Source organism: Fistularia commersonii, chromosome 26 (genome assembly GCF_037954325.1).
Source record: "Fistularia commersonii isolate RoL2024-O1a breed Wild chromosome 26, RoL_Fcom_v1.0, whole genome shotgun sequence".
NCBI lineage: Eukaryota > Metazoa > Chordata > Actinopteri > Syngnathiformes > Fistulariidae > Fistularia > Fistularia commersonii.
In genome coordinates, this window is record NC_141309.1 from 26,316 (window position 1) to 45,000 (window position 18,685).

Here is an 18,685-nt window from a genome sequence, read left to right on the forward strand (position 1 = left end):
AGCAGCCATAGTGTCTGGTTTGGAGGCACCGAGGAGTCGTCGCAGGCAGCAGAGATGAAGATGTGGAGGTTCCTGGTTGGGAGTGAAGAGGATCAGGAATGAGTCAATCTGAGGGACAGCACAGTAGATGATGACAGGGATGGTTTGCAAATGGACAAAGGAGGGACAGGACAGGAGGAGGCGTCTAGACAGGAGGTCCAGAGAGGTTTATGGGTGGAGGGAAACTGTATGGAGCTATTCCTGCTGGTCCTCCATCTGTACAGGTCTTCTGCTGTCCGGAGGAGGATGGATGGCGCCCGGTACCTTTACTTTGGGGATGCAAAGCTGATATGCGTGGAGGTTAGGGGCACAGTTACTTGAACAGAAAGAGCCCCAAACAGCAACAGTGTTTTAGATGAATTAAAAAAAACAAACAAAAAAACTTTAATATAAAAACACCCACACATGGTACCACAATTCAAAAATGCTGTAAATTTACAGATACAGAAAAACAAGACATTTTAGTCATAAACTATTCTGCAACGAGCCGGCTGAAGTGTAAGTGGGGAAAATAAAGGCCTTTTCCTAAGAAGAAATAAACTCAATCTATAGATGAGAATCCCATGACAGAGGGTGAAAAATTAAACAAGTCCAGAATAAAATCTGCAGCACCACAAATTGCCAGGTTGAATTTACACATTTCAACTTCTATGTTGCCCCTTTCTGTAATCTGAGCATCCCAGTCCACCATTAGAAGCGCCACTGTTCCTCCAAACACACTTCATGGATCTGGAGTAGTGCGGTGAAAGGACTGCCTTTACCTCGAATGCCAACTGGCTGTTTCGAGTATCGAAGCCTGACAGAAGCATATCTGCTTGTGACTCAACATTCATTCGCGAGATGTCACGAGAACCACGACTGGTCTCGTGACTGGTTGTGTTGGGAGTGTCTGAAGCCCAGAAAAGGTGATTGAAGGTCCCTGAGATTGAGCTCCTGATGGCTAAAAACTGTGACGTCAGATCGGGTGTCTGCCCTCCATCCCAAACCAGTTTGGCTTGCATTCGAAGACTCGGTCAAAAGTTTTGGGATCACATGATTTTCCTGCGTCTTTAGCCTCCAAAATGTTCAGAACTGCTGCCTTGTGGACATCTGAGGGTCACGTTTGGCTCTCGAGCAGAATGTTTTTCTTTTTACACCAATAAACAATAGCGATTGAAGCAGAAAATAAGTGATAATCAAACCAAAATTGCAGACCTGACATTTATCCAAAAAAAGTCGTGGGGACTTGGCGTGTAAAAACATAAATAAAAAGGGTTGGTTTGTATGGATGCTGGAGACAATGTGTTGCTCAGACATATCCGTGTTTCTCAAAAGCGGATCTTTCAGACAGAGACTGAGTCCTTAAGATTACTACCCCCCACCACCCCAGTTCAGCAGCCATGTGACCGGTTTGGGATGTGAATTGATGCCAATGTTTCCTTACCCACTTCTGTCCTGTGGTAAAGCGTGTTTTCCGTCGCGCCGTCCGACGCCGTTTTGCTCTCGAAAAGATACCTGGATTGTCGGCCTTTCCTTTGGATCGGGCCACGACGACTCACACCTAACGCTGCGCAGCTCTGCCAAAGATCTGCTGCACAGCTGCACCTTTTAAAAGGACAGTTTCACAAGTTGTATCATTCCTACTGTCTGGTGAGCAGGTGTCTGACGGGGCTGCAGGGCTCGCTCAAATGTCACCCCTCAATCCTGAGGGGTTTTGCTTCAGGACAGAGCCCATCCATCCGCGTACTTTTTGCATTCTACATTCATGCTAAGCGAGGCTAATGACACCCTTTACTGATCTTGCACTCTGAAAGGATTGCAGTTAACGTTTTCCAATAACTGTTGACCTTTTCCTCTAACAAACAGCATGATTTTCACTATTACTGGTTAGCAAAAATACCATCATCCAAAATGAGCTCCGTGTCAGAGGAGCGTCGCCATGGCCGAATATCTCAGCTACATTTACAACTATGTTAAAGCTAAAAGTATTAAAATCATGAGCAGTCTGACTGTATTTACAAAAGAATGTTTTTACATTTGTGTGAGAAGAGCTGCCCCAAAGTCACCCCTGCCAGCCGACAGCTAGAACACAATCTGAATAGTTGGCTTGCCAGCCAAATCTCCGCTGGTGTCCTGCACGTCACATAGACAGAAACCACTTCATTCACACGCCTCTCGTCATCAGGCCGATGGTTCGGACACGGCTCTGAACCCTTCACTCTCTCACTGTTCATACCACATGTGGCACTAATGTGCAAAACTCAAAACGATAGCTAATTGAATCCTGGTGCTTTTGCTGATGTTCAATCACTGGGGGTAGGTTTGGATGAAACTGGGTGTTTCCTTTCTTTGAATGTGATGTCTGGTCTAAATGAAGGCCTACATCAAGGATAACAATGGGTCACGCCAATTCAAGAAAAGGGGATGTTTGAATACACAAAATCAAAGAATGTGCTATCATATTTTCTTAAGTCAAAATCTTTTTATGGCCTATGGTCTTGCGTTTCTTTCCTTGAAAACATTTCACCTCTCAACCAAGAGGCTTCTTCAGTTGGAACGGACTGTGGGGAGTTTTCTGTACAGAGCTACCAGGGCTGGTCTAAGTAGCAATGGTTCGCTAAGTTTATGGGACAGTTGTTTCACAGAAACTAGATTGAATGGGCTTGTCATGTTAGTGGGAGTACAGTTAAGGGAAACAAAGGTACAACTTGTGGGGACATACCCGACTTGACCTCACCTTGGGCACCTTTCTTCTACATTACAAGCCATCACAACTTAGACCAGCCGCAAACCCTGACCCACCTGGGAAGAACCACCACAGAAACCAGGCCCCAATGACTTCCCCAGTTTGTTTCACATTATCTGAATTTTAGCTGTACCAAATCAAATTTTAACTCAGACATGTCCCCAGAAGTTGTATCTTTGATCCCCTGACAGCACCAACCCCAACACAACAACTCCAACCAACCTAGTTCCTGAAAGACCTCTGTTCCAAAACCTAAGCCATCACCACTTACACCATCCCCTAACCCTGGCAGCTATAAACAGAAAACTCTCCACTGTCCAATCGAACCGAAGAAGCTTCTTCGATGAGAGGTGAAACGTCTTCAGGGCAAGAAACTCCGGTCCAGTTGCCATGCAAAGAGTTTACTAGAATTTACTCTGACTTGAATGACTGAGAACCTCCAAAGACAAAAGAAAAAGGTTTATATACTGAAGCAAGCAGCGTAATACGGTCTAAAACCCGGGTTAACTCTGGTCTAAAGCATGTGATAACAGTTCAACCTTTGGACATTTGGAATTAACTAATACTAAAATAGAAAAAAAAAAAAAACATTGGGCTAAACCAAATTCTGGTCAAATCAAGGCTAAAATCTAAAAGCTGTGAACCCACACATGAAGTCCAAGAAACAGTGGACAAAACCAAGACTTAATAACCAGACAACTAACGTGGCCCCGTATCAGATGGATTGTAGATCTCGCTGACATTCTAGGGGGATTCATGTCAAACCTGACAGTGATTTTATGGGAGCTCCAGAGCGTGGAGGGAGCCTTTCTGCTTTCCACTGCATCTTTGAAACATCTAAAGGAACCAACAACACTGAGGAGAACACGGCTCTTCGCCCTTGAAGCGACCCGCCAGATGGAGCATGTTCCTTGCCATGCTGCTGACAAGTTTGGAATCCCTCTCTTGCGTTTTGATCTTCCACCATAAGGGGGCAATCTGACAAGATCCCTGAATCTTGGAATGTTCCCTCAACAAATCTCCGGCAACACTCGTGGGGGAAATTGATTTGTTTTTTGCTCGACCACTGGGCCATCCAAAGCGTAGGATGTAGAACCATTTTCAAAATGGGACCAAACGATTGCACCATCACTGAAAAATGCCACCAAAGTGCATGTCTAACAAATCCAGGTGCTTTGTGTCCATGTCAGCGGGGCGGGTGCGTGACGCCCTGACTGAAAGGCCACTGAAAAGAGGCCCAAGAAGGTTCAGTGAAGTCTGTCTCAGTCTAGAGAGATAATATCTGAAATGCTGCTGTCAGTGCCTGCCCCGGCACCGCTGCCTCCCCCCGTGATCACTCGCGTCTCGTGGATGGAGCTGGCTGCGTGGGCGCCGGCTTCGTAATGGCTGCTGGAAGAGACCAGGCCCGAGGTGCTGGCGGAGGCTGCCGTCTGCATGCTGCTTGCCAGGTTGTCCAGGAACATCTGAGGCCGGTAATGCTGATCAGATGAAGAGCAGAGAGAACCCAGTCAACTCCAGGCACATCAGGACCCGTCGGAACATGAGGAGCACAATGATTTCACCTCTTCTAAGGCAGCTATAGATCCCCACCTCAACTACTCAGGGGTCCGTATGGGAATCCTTTTTTGTCTTGGTGCGTGTTCAGATGCAATGATTCTCCGGGGCATTTTTTAGCCGCTCCACATTAAATAAATGAGTTGTACACAGTTGCTTCGTGCGGTCCGACCACCGGCTGTAGAAGAGCCATTTCCACATTTGTACATTTACCCAGATTACTTCTATGTTTACTCTTCTTCCACCAACAGACATGTGATTGAAAATATGTGCACTTTATGGCCAGAACATTCATAGAAATCACGAGTGTGCGGTTCAGAGCTGCACTGTGTTGTGATTGCCTGCTAACCCTCACACACCGGAAGAATACGGTGTCACACTTATTTAACAAAACCAACTCAAGTTACAATAACGGTTTGGCCATATCTTACCTCACCTTTCCTCTTTCTCTTACTTTACAGCCCGTACCTTCTCCAGCAAACAATTTTATACGTTCAATTAATCACCAAAAAACCTTTGATTTTTTTTCATCTCAATTTACTTTGTACTACATGTGGAAACTGTATTTCTCAATCATGATAAAAAAAAAACATGAAAATATCTATCAGTTATGAACTGACCTGAATAAAACTGAACATTAAAATATTATGCTGCAGTGCAAAAAGTTCCTCACATAACCATGGCATTCAAATGTCTTCTTGTTATTTCATACTCTTTGTATACTTTTAGGTCGTGTCTGACTGTTATTGTGTTTCTTCTTCTTCTCACCTGTTATTTTCTGTTATGAAGATTAAGGTATCGGTCATGGATACTTGTATAAGTAGGGAATCGAACACGAACGCACGCACACACAGTTCCAATGACAGGATGAGCAAGTGGAAAACCTAAAAGGTAATAGCTACTCCTGACTGACACAGCTCAACACACAATGAGGCTTTCCAAGAATGAAGGTTACACACCTGAGGATCTGGCTGAATTAAGGAGAACAAATCAAGACCTAAAAGGAAGAAGCACAAATCGGTTAATAACCGTCCGATGGAGCAGAGACGAGGCTGATAGTCAGCCTGAGTGAACTTACCTTGCATTTCTGTGGGGATGGTGGCCAGGGTTGATGGGTGGAAGGGGACTGCATAGTCAGCGAGCGTGGAGGTCAGATATGAGGGGTCCAGCGCCTGGACTGCTGGAACACGCATATTGGAAGGCTGGTAGGTCAACACCCTGGACAGAGAGAGGATTCAAACTGACGTCAACTGTGCTGACAACAGGCCGATGGACGGAGCTCTAGCTGGTACAAAGTAAATGCTGTTTTTGTGGTGAGCTCTCATGTCGACTCCAGAAACGGCCACGATACAGAGATTTCCCAGCACTCGGTACATGTCCAAAACTTCTTGTCGTGGCAACTGGACTGCAATCTCTTCACTGGAAAACATTTCCCCCCTTATCCCAGACGCGTCTTTAGCTCTGATGCACATAGAGCAAGGAATTCCACCCACCATCACTGACTGAGCCTAAAAATACTGTTATATGAGCAGGCATTTTCCTTTCATTCTTTTAAGAACAGACGAAAAAAGCAAAGGTAACAATAACTCAATACAACTCAACAACACCACCCAAAACTCCTATTCAGCAATAAATGACTGTATCTTGACATTGCTTTAAAGCGAGCAGTGTTTTTCAGCACAGTGTGTGCTGTGAGAGATCATCGGCTGTGCTGTGGAAAAATGCCCACTTTCGCCTGATTGGTCCAAAAATTACTTTTTCAGCGCAAATAATGTGTCTTGGTACATCTATCTATGTGGGTTGCATATAGTGACGGGCAGAACAACCAAATGCTCTTCCACTAAATGAGCCACAGGTAGTGAATGAAGCTGTGGATCTACCAGATGCTGCTGCTGCTCGAACAGCACAGTCATTAGTGATGCTTCGAGCACGATAGCCGCAGTGATACGCCATGTAGACATGTTTGAAAAAAGAAAGTACTCAATCAGGACCTCTGGTCCTGAAGAACATTCTGAACCCAGGTGAGGGCCCAAGTATGAGTAGTGATCAGAAGAAACTAAAAAAAAAAAAAAAAAAGACAATACAATGAAGATTGCATTTGAATTCACTTTAGCTGGGGAACCCACTGAGCCGACACTGTTGTGCCTGGTGTGTCTGGAAACGCTGTCCAACAGTGCCATGGTTCCAAGCAAACTTAAAGGTCACCTCCAAACAAGAACGCGGACTAATTTGTTTACCTGGCGCTGTTAAAGAAATAGCCCCACACAAGTAAGTAAGCCACGGCGTGGCTCAAAAAAGGTTGGGAGACACTGCTTTACAGAATGGTCAGAGCCAGACCTGCCTCCTATAGCGCTGGTGCTCCAGAATAAAAGGCCTCTAGCAAACAGTCTGTTCCATCCTGAGGGGACACAAGGAAGTCCAGAACCCTGGGAGGACAGTGGACATCCAGGCACACAGGACTTCCCCAAGTCAGAGAGATAAGATGCTGCATCGCCACTGACTACTTTATAGGTGAGGAGCAACACCTTACGGTCTGCTCTGGCCTGAACAGGATGTCAGAGGAGCGAGGCAGCACTGGAGCAGGTGTTCAAATTCACTGACTCCAGTGACAGCACAACCACACCAACAGCTGCAGTGTGAACAGCTTCCGGACATGCTGAGGCTCTCTGGATAAAAGGATGTCACAAATGCAGGGATTATGATCTCTGCGTTCTTGGATGACCAGGCGGGTCAGTTCGCAGCCATGTTTACAATTTAATCGCAAACATTCAGCAAAAGAAAATCTGGAAAATATGCACCTCGAACCATCAGGAAAGACTCAAAGTATTGCGTGTAAATGAAAATATTCCTGTGTTTGAAGAGCATGACTGGGAAGACCCTCCAAGAGCCTGTCACTGATACAACTGGTGGAGCTGAGCTTCGTCTTAATATACGCCAGCTCAGGATGAACAGTCCGAGGTTCTGGACTCACCCCTTCGGATGAATGTCCTCGTTCTTGGAAATGTAAACACAGCGTTTCTTCAGCAGAGGGTCCGTGTCCTCCTCCTCCTCCTCCTCCTCATCGTCGGACGAGGAGCTTTCCAAAGTCAAATCGATGACGTCTGCCTTCTTAGTGGAGCTCTGCTCTGTCGTCTGCGGGACAACTGTAGACTGCCGCACAGGAGTTGCAGCTACAGGACAAAAGTCAGGAGTCAAATCCAGTGATGCTTTCAACAAGTCTCATGAAAAGACTCAACCGAGGCTCATGTTACGTCTACGTCTGGTAAGCTCTGCCTCAGTCAGTCAGGGATTCTTGAAAAAAATGAATCAGCCGACCAATATGCTACACATTCATATCGATGTGGCATATAGATGTACTCACTCTCAACTTTTTGAACAGACTGGGAGGGGACCTTGACAGCCTCTTTCTTTGGTCTCATCGGGCACCAGGTTCCGTCCTCCTGGAACTTGATTTCATCCACATCTGAGCAGTCGTTCAGAATTTCCAAGAACAGACTGCAGTTCAAGCACAACACATCGTAACAACTCAGTCAGTCAGTCTTGTGTACCAGCCCATTTGCAGAGGTGTGCACAGTTCAGACCCCAGGGCAGGTGTTTTAACAGGGATATCAGAACCCCAAACAAAACAAATAACCAAATAAAAACGACTAAGGGCTTTTAATTGCTCACTCTTTTCCCCTGGGCTTTTCCTTTCAGGGGTCGCCACAGCGCATCGACTTTCTCCATCTCACTCTATTCACTGTGTCCTCCTCTCTCACACCAAGTACATTCACATTCTCTCTAACTGCATCCATAAATCTTCTCTTTGGTAAGGGCTTTGAATATATATAAATAAAATTAAGGAAAGTCAGCTCTGTGCTCTATAGGTTTTAAGCAGCTTCCCATCAGAAATTCTCACCCCGCCAAGCACAATTATAAGCACTATAACTATTCTACAGAGTCTGAGGTCTTCAGTCTTTCCTGTGAGCAACCAAGGATCCTTCCTGCACTAGACAGCCACAGACACCCTGGTCACCAGTTTTATAATCATAGCCAGTCTGAGACAGCAGGGTAAAGTTAAAGTTGTGAATTGACATTTTTCCAAGTTCATTAGAAATATCTTGACACATTTTTCAAAACTCACGAGTGTAACTCTCTAACTATACTTCAGTGGTTTGCATTTCCAAAAGAAGCAACTTTGTACATGTCTTTGGTCTGACTGGTCTTCAAAGCTAAAGGACAAACTACTTGATCACAGCACACGAACCCATCAATGATTAGACTCTCATAGGCGGCCTTCTTGTCACAGACAGGGCAGATCCAGGTGGGTTTCTTCTCATTCATCTGTAGGTAGAGGGCAGCGTCAAAACACTGCAGATGGGAGCAGGTCACCGCCCGGCATGGAACTGTTAGACGCATCTTGCCCAGCTGGAGAACCAAGAACATTGATATCAGTCAAATAACAATAAGAAAAACCTGCATTTCCAGGCTATTAAAACTGCAAATTTAAACATAGAGATGCTCCACGTTAATCTCGTACTTTTTAGTAACTGATCAGTAATCTGGTGGACAGGGCTGTACATAGCCTTGGTTACAGATAAACAGAGTTCTACTGCAGGGGTCTCCAGCACTACCACCAGCTCACACCCCCTTTCCAGATAGCTCCCCAAAGGGTGAAAGAATCCGACACGAATTTGAAAACTTGACCGGGGACTTGGCAAACCGACAACTTGTACAATATCCTGACTCTTCTCACACTAAGTGAACACTTGCCAGCAAATAGTTTTGGTGACATTTGAATACAGAAAGTGAGAGGAACACCAGCACTTGTTCTGTCAAAACAAGGCATGAATGGCTCTCAAGACATCTTCACTTGGTAAAAGTAGCTCTACAAAAAGAGGTTCGCAACGCCCTTTCTACAGGGACAAGGAAAGACTTGTTCATGTTAAAACCGTCCCTAAAATTATTTGGAGCACAGTTGTAAACAACGGAGAGAGAAAAAACAAAACAGAACACAGTGGCACAAACTGCATTGTTGGCCACCCTGCAGCCAATGTCATTATTCTTTGTGTCTGATTTAGGCCACTATTTTGAACTTGAAGCCTACGCAGAGCAAACATTCTGTAAAGAGGTTTTACTGACCGGGCACATGAGTGACACTCGAAGGCTTGTTGTGGCAACTTCACTGTCCGGATCTGCAGTCAGCTTCTCTTTGACTGTCGACGTGGAGGGCAGAGAAAATGACGTCAATACAAGAACACGAAAAATCACCCAAAACCCCGTGTGACAAAGAGTGAGTCCAAACAGTGTGAGAGACGCCACGTGTCTGGGGGGAGAAAAAAATAAAATAAAATAAAATAAAAAAAATTAAAAAAAAATTAAGAAATATTTCCTAACTGACTTTTTAATCTTATTAAACCTGAAATGTGAAAGACATATTTGCTACCAAATGACTGACATATTTGTCTTAAAGTCAAGGGAATGTTGTATTGATGGTATCTGTCATGTTCGCTGACCTGTCCCTCTCAGAAGTCTCTTAACATAGCAGAATGCCTGCCGATGAGACGTTTGCCAAGTCAAAGGTGGCAAATCCCTCAGCCTGCAGGCTTGTGGTGTCTGAAGGCTGAAACTATTTCTAAGCAGTGAAGAAAAGATGCTCAGGCTTTATCAGATTATATTTATGGGGTCACCTGTTGGTAAAACTTCTATACTTCAAAAACATCTTTAGAAACAGGAAAAAAAAACAAAGGACAGAATTACTGCAGGCCAGCTTGCCATGAGCTACCTTAGTGCCATTAGGCTAGAACAGAGGTGCACCTCGGATTAAGGTTTGCTGGCACGGTGGCAGCGACCATACCAACGTTCACTGAAGTTACTTTACTGTGTATGTAGTATTTACAAATTTCAAATATAAGCTGAGTAGGCAAAGACATGTTGGGCAGATTTACAGGGCTCCAAAAAAAAGGAAGGCGCTCAAGATGGACGAGTAGAAAAGCAGGTGACTTGACCTCTAACTCTTTCATGCTCTTGTTTTCAGTATGTGTACCCAGCCCATCAACAGAAATGCACATTAATAATGCCAAGTGAAGGTCCTGAACAGGGCCTGCATACTTCTCTAATGCTGATGAATGTGCTATGCCACAATAATCATATCAACATGGGATTAGTTTCACCTGCTTTCTGTGGAAATATATTAGACTATATTAAGAAAAGGTATGTGATGATGTTTTGCATGTCTGAACCCTGTGTGTCAATGCACTGAGAGACGCCTGTTGTGTCAAAGTAAAGATCTGTGCATGAGGTTACTTAGAGCTCTGGAGTGGTCTGGGTTTCTGATGCCCTTCATCCTTAGCCTTTGCAGGAGGAGCGGTGACGTGAGCTGCCTCACCAGGTACACAGACATGGAATAGGTCTGCAAAACAACACACTGAAGCCTCTCAGCAACTCCATGGCACTTTCATAGATATTAAGGAGGACACACACAAGGGTGGTATGTGCTCTGACCTTTCCAATTTCAGGTGCCCATGTAACTGAAATCTGGTTAGGTACAGCAGAGGAGAGGCGCACAAGTGAGGTAATATTAAGAGGTCGACCCGGCCGCTTCTGTTCCACACCATTCTTAGGGGGGGGTGCATAACCCTGTCAATTTAAAACCAAGTCAGTGACTTTCCTTTCTGTTCAGATGTTTTGGCTTGGAATAAGGCAAACACTTACTGGCAAAGGAAAGAGCTTCCCATTGACCTTTATACACAGACTGTTTGGATAATTGTCTTCTTGAGGACAGCTGGTCTCTGACAAGCAAAATCTGACAAAAGACAACATATAAAGGACTGAGTTACTTCAAACCAGTTGAGACGACAGGTCAAAAAGAGTAGAGCAATATTAAAGCAGTAAAGATATTTTGAAGTTCCTTGGCTGATACAGAGGCACAGTGTAGTAACAGAGGTACTATATTTAGACAGCTCTGCAATTATTCTGGTAAACTTTCTATATGCAATCTACACTTCAAGTATTTAATCATCTTAAGTTTATCTCTTGGGCAACTGAATGCTCATTTTTCAGGTACTGGCTTGCTGTTGCTGATGCTTTGGTGCGTCTTTTCTTAGTAAGTCTGAATGCAATACTAGCCTTTCATTTCAATCATATCGTTTTTGTATTGTAATAGAAAAAAACATGTTAAAATATGGGTGGAATGTGGTTAACGATACATTTTCTGAAACAAAAAACATTCTTTCTGTACCATTGTAAAGAACAGCAACGCTATCAAACATTGCAAGACGAGTCTTTGTAAAAGTAAATGATCCTCTTCTTCTTTTATCCTTTGGGCGTTTCCCTTCAGAGGAAATTAACCTTCTCCATCCAACCCTATCGTTTGGATCCTCCTCTCACACCAACTACCGTCATATCCTCTCTCACTACGTCCATAAATCTTCTCTTTGGTCTTCCTCCAGACCTCTTGTCTGGCAGCTCCAATTCCAGCATCCGTCTACCAATATATTCTCTATCCCTCCTCTGTCCATGACCCAACCATCTCAGTCTGGCTTCTCTGACCTTCTCTCCAAAACATCCATCATGTGCTGTTCCACTGATAGACTCATTCCTGGTCCTATCCATCCTGGTCACTCCCAAAAAGAACCTTAGCATCTTCATTGCTGCGACCTCCAGCTCTGCCTCGTGTTCAGCTTATTGTCACTGTTTGTAGAGCATCCAGCATGGCTGCTCTCACCACGGTCTCCTCCACCTTTCCTTTCGTTCTGGCTGACAGTCTTCTATCTTGTAGTATCCCTGACACTTTTCTCCACCCATTCCAACCTGCTTGAACCTGTTTCTTCACCCCTTCTCTACATTCTCCCATGCTCTGGACCGTTGACCCTAAGTACTTGAAATCCTCTAACCCAATCTCCAACCCCTGTAGCCTCACCGTTCCACCCGCGTTCCTCTCATTCACACACATATAGCTGATCCCTGATGAGCGAGCATACATGTCCTGCACCAGTCTAACATACTTCTCTGCCACTCCAGACTTCCCCATACAGTACCATGGAAAAGTAAATGATCCTCAACCAACAGTAATTGTGCAAATAGACTGGCCTGCTGTTCTCTTTGTAGTAAACGAGTATAGCTTGATCGAGAACAACCAATGAGAATGCCGTCTCCCACCATCATCTGCAAAGGTGCCTAAATAGCCAGGGGCTTGGGTATTTCCAGGCTCAGTAAGTGTTGCTTCAAATGACGATCAACTGTATTTTTTTTTTTTTTTTTTTTTTTTTTTTTACATTCATGGCTATACAGTCTCACCTCAGCTGAATTTGAACCATATAGTCCCTCCTGCCTCCTGGTAGAAAGTCTCTGTGATCACAAAAAAATCAGAGTTTTGTCAGGCATAACAATAGGCGTGTGCCAAGTGTGAATGAGTGATGTGTGAAAAAACAACCTGTCCTACCTGGATATGCATACTTCTCGAACTTGCTGGGGTGTCAAAGCAAAGATAAAATACTTTTCTTGATGGTATCGCTGTGCTGTGCTCGCTCCTGCAAAAAGCAAGAACATTATGAAACGCAAATGTAGATATGTCAAGACTAAAACCTGCCACAGTAATGAAGCTACATGAAATGTAAGGACAACGTGAAATAAGAGGGCACTTGCAGCCACTTCGCTGTTTATGGAATTGACAGATAATAAACACACACTTGTACTGCGAGCAAATTAAAGGAAAAGATAATATAGTGACCAAGTGGATACTGACAACTGACATCAGCAGTTGTATCCGAGTGACTGCAGAGGACCAGGTTTCATCACACCTGGTCTACACTTACCTTCACACAGTGGAATACTTTCCTTCACTTCCTCAACCACATTACAAAAGTTGACAAGTTTTACCATTTCAAGAATTGTTGCCAGTGTTCAACCTACCTCAGCCCACCCAAGTATCAAGGCAGGGTGCAATAAAAAGACAAAAATTCTGAACTTGGTATGATTAAACTGACAGACACTGCTTGGTCTCACGTTCAATCTTGTTTGCTCGTTATTTTGTGGTGGTAGAAATCACCATTTCCCCTGCAATACAATATCATCTCCATACTGAGGTCACAATAGTATTGCCTATCCAAAGTTAAACCCTCGTGTTCTTTTCAGCTGCAAATGATGTCCCAAAGAAAAACTTGTTACTATAAAATAGCATAGACATCTAAGAGTTGGTTTTCATTAGGACTTTTATTGATGGAAAAGTTAATAACGATGCTGACAGACTGACTGACATGGCATTAAAACCTGTCAGACAACTGGCACTAAATGAGAATGAAAAATTCAGCTGGCATTTTTTCTTTATGAAGTAACAGAATCCTGAAGCGAAAACTTGCCTTTTACAGAAATATTACTTATTAAATACCCCTCTCATTTCACTGACATTCTGTGAATATATGATTAATGCATATCTCAAATCAGAACGATGCATTTTTTAAGGAACATACACATTTTCTTTTTTTTTAAACTCCTGAAGCCTGGACATAGTAGTTACCTGATTCCAGCAGCGCGTAGACCAAGCAAACACAGTACATGACATACCTAGGCTTGAGGGTTTGATCAGAACATCCAGCACATCATAGAAGGGAAGGGGCTTCATCTGCACGTCCGGGTGGACAGGAGGCAGGGGGGGCGCAGACGGCTGGAGATTCATGCTGGTGCTGTTGTCACGGCCACACGGCTGCGTCACCGGTCAGTCAGTTACAGGTCCCGGTCCTGCCAAAATATATCAGACATCCATTGAACTTGGAAGGAGGTTGTCCTGGAATGATGCTCCGAATACGCCGCTATCCTAAGAACCCTCATGGTGAGAACAAGTGCGTCCAGTGTACTTTTGTTGGTTCAGATGGGACAACACTCCTTTGCAGCTTGACCATGACCATTACTTTCAACAACCTCAGAATACATTGAAGAAATACTGTTAAAATGGATCATTGTGTACTTGACTTCCACAGAAGACCGTTTCATAGCATGATCCTACTTTTAATAACGTCTAACGGGGAAATCTCGTCTGCGCCTCAATGCCGATCGGTGACAGCATTAAACCTGTCTGCAAAACAACAAAGAATGCTTTTGAAATGACGTTGCCAAAGATGAACAGGACAAGACAGAGGTGAAATGTACATTCAATTAGCCATTTCCAGGGCAAATGAAGCCTGCAGACTTTCCTTGCAAACAAAATACAATTCTTGCGTTTAAACGTGACCCGATGCAAAACATGATCTCAGGCGACGACTTGCCAGCTGTTGTGAACGCTTACTAAATATCCTTCCACCTCCGCGATACACTCATCCTCAAACACACTCCGTGAGGACTTGGCAGAAATGAGAAGGTTGCTCGGTGACACAAGCCGACCTTCTGGATGTTGAACGATCCCTTTCCGCCTGCTGTGATGGGTCGGGGTGAGACCGCCGGGGAAAACAGAAAATGGAAAGTTTCTGGCAGCTGGATATAACTTCCACCTTCGGACTCAGAATCATTGACTGCTGCGTGGAGTCGAGGCTTGCTCGTGTATGGACTTCTGGCTCTCTGCTGCCGCTGCAGCTGATCGACACGGTGCAACAACTGTTATTTTACAACTCGTCCATCTCCAGCTGCCTACATCCGAACAGCCAGCGGACGCCGACCAGCAGGGACTCGGTTAGCATGCAGGCTAACCAGCCATCTGGAGCCGGGCTGTTATGAGGACACACATCGCCGGCCGCCGGAGTGTGTGAGTCCAAAGACCCACGCACACCTGTGTGGCACCGTGTCGTGTCGACACGCTACAAGCATACAGCATGATGCAGGCGGAAGAGAGACACAATGAATGTTTTTATTTTCGCCTACCCGAAACGCCTCATAGTCCGCCATCTTGTCGTTCCCGGTCATCCCGCCCGACCCGACTACTTCCGGGTGACGACAGAGACTTTTTAATCTGTAAAATAAATAAAAAAATGGCCGGACAGGTATAATTAAACAAAGAAGTAAACTTGACAAATTCCATTTGAATACAAGGCAAATTTTTGGAAATCCCAAACACATTAAACAAGCAGGAGGGATGACGCCATCGTTGCGTCACAGACAGCCGGTGTCGGCCCACCGTGCAGAAGCTGTCGGTCAGCTGAGATCCTCTGCAGCGTCTGCAGCTTCTCTGTGGTGAACGTCTCAACCATGTGCATCACCCTGTGTCACGGCGGCACCACTGCCCGGGGCCGCAAGCGTCTCCCAGCCCCTGAGCCCGCAGGAGCGCTGCCTCCAGGGCCGAGGACCAGCCCCACACCACCTGACACTCACACTCCTATCCTGGCCGGAGGAGGACCAGGACCGCTCATACTCCAGACCGCTGTGAAAATATTTTATGTAACTCTGTAACTTTACTGTTCTGTGGGAAACTCAGATGTCCTTTCTCAATAAGCTGTCTGTCTTCCAAACACTACGTGTCCTTCTCCAACTCATACGAACGAGCATGCCTCGTAACTGATGGAATGTTGTCCTTCAAGACCTGCACAAGCATCTCCTCTTTGCATAAGAACCCAGCCCCACCATATGTTCTTTGTACTCTCCTACAGACCACTCTGTGCTTTGCATGACTTGTACCTTTTGAGGTCTTGAAGTACCAGTCTGACCTTTAGTTCTTATTAACCAACTTTCACCAAGCCTCCAAAAAACTCCACAACACTACCCTCCGGCCGGACGTCCAAGACTGTGAAATGGAGGAAGAATGAAGAACTCCTTCTACCCAACTGCCATCAGGCTCCTGAACATCCTCATGTTCTACCATCTCTACCTAACTGTTTACTTATCTGTGTACTTCAGTGTTTGCATCCAACACGCACCAGGTGAATGTGCACTCTCGAAGCTGCATTCGACTGTTTACGTGTCCATCTGACCTTCTTTAATTTGCACATGAGATGAATGTGTTTACGTTTCAATCTGCACTTTCTCCATTTGCACACCCGATACTGTCCTCATTATGCTTCCACATCCTCATTTTCATTGTATTTCTTATTCTTCCTCCTTCCTACTATTATCTATTACTGTTATGTTTTTACTTGAAACTCTGGCACAACAATTTCCTTTGGGATAAATAAAGTTGTTCTCATCTCATCTCATCTCATCTCATCTACCGTGCGTGGATCAGGAGCAGTGCTCGGCCAGATGACGTCCACATGCCCAGAGGGCAGCTCCCTATGACACTATATGCAGTCTGTGCTTGTTGAGATGTGCAGGACATGATATTGATGATATTATTATGATGATGATTATTATTATTAGTAGTAGTAGTAGTAGTATTAATATTATTATGTGATCAATCAAAGGCAAGACCTTATTTTAAACTTAAGAGGGGGAGTGTACACTAATTTATTTTGGTTGTGTACTGCAAGTATCAAAATAAATATTGTTGTTAATAATATGATAATATATCATATTAAATATAATATGATAATTCAAATGAAATAAGTCCATTCTAATCATATTTCTCTACTGCTCTGTAATTTTCATTCAACTTTTTAAAAATAGAGTTTTATGCAGGTATGCATGCATATATTAATGTGTCCTTGTGCATGCTCACGGTTTCTCGACACGGCCTCCAGGTGAGGGTACCTGGAGAATTCTGTGGCGGTACCCTCAGAACACAGCAATTCATTTTAACACACAAACCAGCAGATGGCGCTGCTGCTGTAAAGTAGGAATGTAAGCGCGCTCATTGAAAAATACGTTTATTGGACATCGCTCCTTGACCCCTGACAGGTCACGGGGACGCCATGGATTTACTGGATATATCTATACCTGTCAGTGAGGTAGGAGGGGTCATCAAGTAGTAAGTAAACACTTGTCCTCTGAGCAGAGGCGGGCTTGGAGCAGGAGAACTGGGGAGGCCGAGGAGACGAGGGCCTTCAGTCAGGTCTGTTTGGGAAGGATGCAGTCGGACCACGTTCAACACTGCTCGTCCTGAGGCATCTTCCTGGTTTCCAGAAGAGTTTCAAGGAAGGAAAACCATAAGATAGGCAACGTTGTACTCACTAGAAGAGGGTCAATGACTCATGAGGGGCGAGGGGTGCCCACTAAGTTTTGGTCCAGTGGTGGAACTATGGCAGTTGAATTTGAACCATCAATGCCTCTCATTCACGGGTCCTATGAAGACACACAACCATTCACCTTTGTTCACACCCAACCATTTATCTTCTCATTCACAGGTCATATGGAGACACACAACCATTTACCCTCATTCACACCTCCTGTAGACACGACCTGGAGTACACAGATAAGTAAACAGTCAGGTAGAGATGGTAGAACATGCGTATACCAAATCTGCTCACCACTTCTTCCCCTCTATTGCCTTCACCAACATGTCCATTGAAGTCTGCAAAAATTACCACTCTCTCATTTCTGGGAATATTCTGCATCACTTAATCTAACTCATTGCACAACTTCTCCTTCTCCTCAAGCTCACATCCCACCTGCGGGGCATAGCCACTAACAACATTGAGCATCACACCTTCAATTTCCAGTTTCAGACTTATAAGTCTATCTGACATTCTTTTCACCTCTAGGACGTTCCTAACAAACTCCTCCTTCAAGGTAACTCCTGCTCCATGTCTCTTCTTGTCAGTACCATAATAGTACAACTTAAAGCTGCTCCTAAGCTTCTAGCCTTACTACCTTTCCACCTGGTTTCCTGAACACACAGTATATCCACCTTCCTTCTCTGCATCATGTCCACCAACTCTCTACCTTTCCTGTCATAGTCCTGATATTCAAAGTTCCTCCTCTCAGTCCCAGACTCTTTCCTTTCCTCTTCTCTCTGCTTCTGAACACACCTTCCTCCTCTCCTTCTTTGACCTACAGTAGCCCAGTTTCCATTGGTTCCCTGTAGGTCATTGGTACCAACTTCCTTCAGCCGCAGGGAATCTTCAAATCTTTGTACGTAAGACCTTCTTAAGACATTCTTATTCTCCCTCCTTCCTACTATTATCTATTACTGTTATGTTTTTGCTTGAAACTCTGGCACAACAATTTCCTTCGGGATAAATAAAGTTGTTCTCATCTCATCTCATCTCAATGGCGGCCGTTGTTAACAATGGTATGATGCGGTATGATCTGATTATTAGGTTTGATTTGCATGTTTGGTTTTGGCAAAAGTATTACGCTGGATGACCTACCTGATGCAACCCTTTGCATTTATGTGGGCTTGGGACCGGCTCAGGAAGACAACGGCCCGTGACCCCTAAGTCCGGCTCAGGAAGACAACGGCCCGTGCTGCCCTGAGGCTGCATTCGTGTAGACACACAACCATTCATCCTCTCATTCACAGGTCTTTCTGTAGGGTGGGTTTCCAGTGAACCTTACAGTGAACCTGAACAGAGTACTTTGAGTTTCTTC

General features: G+C 44.7%; 1 protein-coding gene across 2 annotated transcripts; it reads right to left on the minus strand.

Moving 5' to 3' along the window:
* Positions 1–386: 386 nt before the first annotated feature.
* pias2 (protein inhibitor of activated STAT, 2) lies at positions 387–15,196 on the minus strand. 2 transcript variants are annotated; one of them, XM_086174102.1, is made up of 14 exons: positions 15,149–15,196; positions 13,862–14,035; positions 12,741–12,828; positions 12,596–12,646; positions 11,012–11,102; positions 10,802–10,936; positions 10,604–10,709; positions 9,440–9,513; positions 8,565–8,725; positions 7,680–7,813; positions 7,290–7,488; positions 5,397–5,536; positions 5,278–5,315; positions 387–4,242 (listed from the first exon to the last, which is right to left on the minus strand). In XM_086174102.1, exons 2-14 carry the CDS (start codon positions 13,971–13,973, stop codon positions 4,027–4,029), a joined length of 1,545 nt encoding a protein of 514 aa, XP_086030228.1. In that variant the 5' UTR covers positions 13,974–14,035; positions 15,149–15,196; the 3' UTR covers positions 387–4,026. The 2 variants fall into 2 exon arrangements, with proteins under 2 accessions (XP_086030228.1, XP_086030229.1); XM_086174103.1 differs by lacking the exon at positions 15,149–15,196 and adding an exon at positions 14,675–15,129.
* Positions 15,197–18,685: the final 3,489 nt, after the last annotated feature.

Excerpts from the sequence above, each read along its gene's own strand:
- pias2 (XM_086174102.1), bottom strand. The coding sequence starts at position 13,973 with ATGAATCTCCAGCCGTCTGCGCCCCCCCTGCCTCCTGTCCACCCGGAC. Across the intron at positions 12,829-13,861 it reads GATCAAACCCTCAAGCCTAG|GAGCGAGCACAGCACAGCGA; the intron begins GTATGTCATGTA and ends TGCTTTTTGCAG. Across the intron at positions 9,514-10,603 it reads AGACCACTCCAGAGCTCTAA|TCAAAGAGAAGCTGACTGCA; the intron begins GTAACCTCATGC and ends CCACGTCGACAG.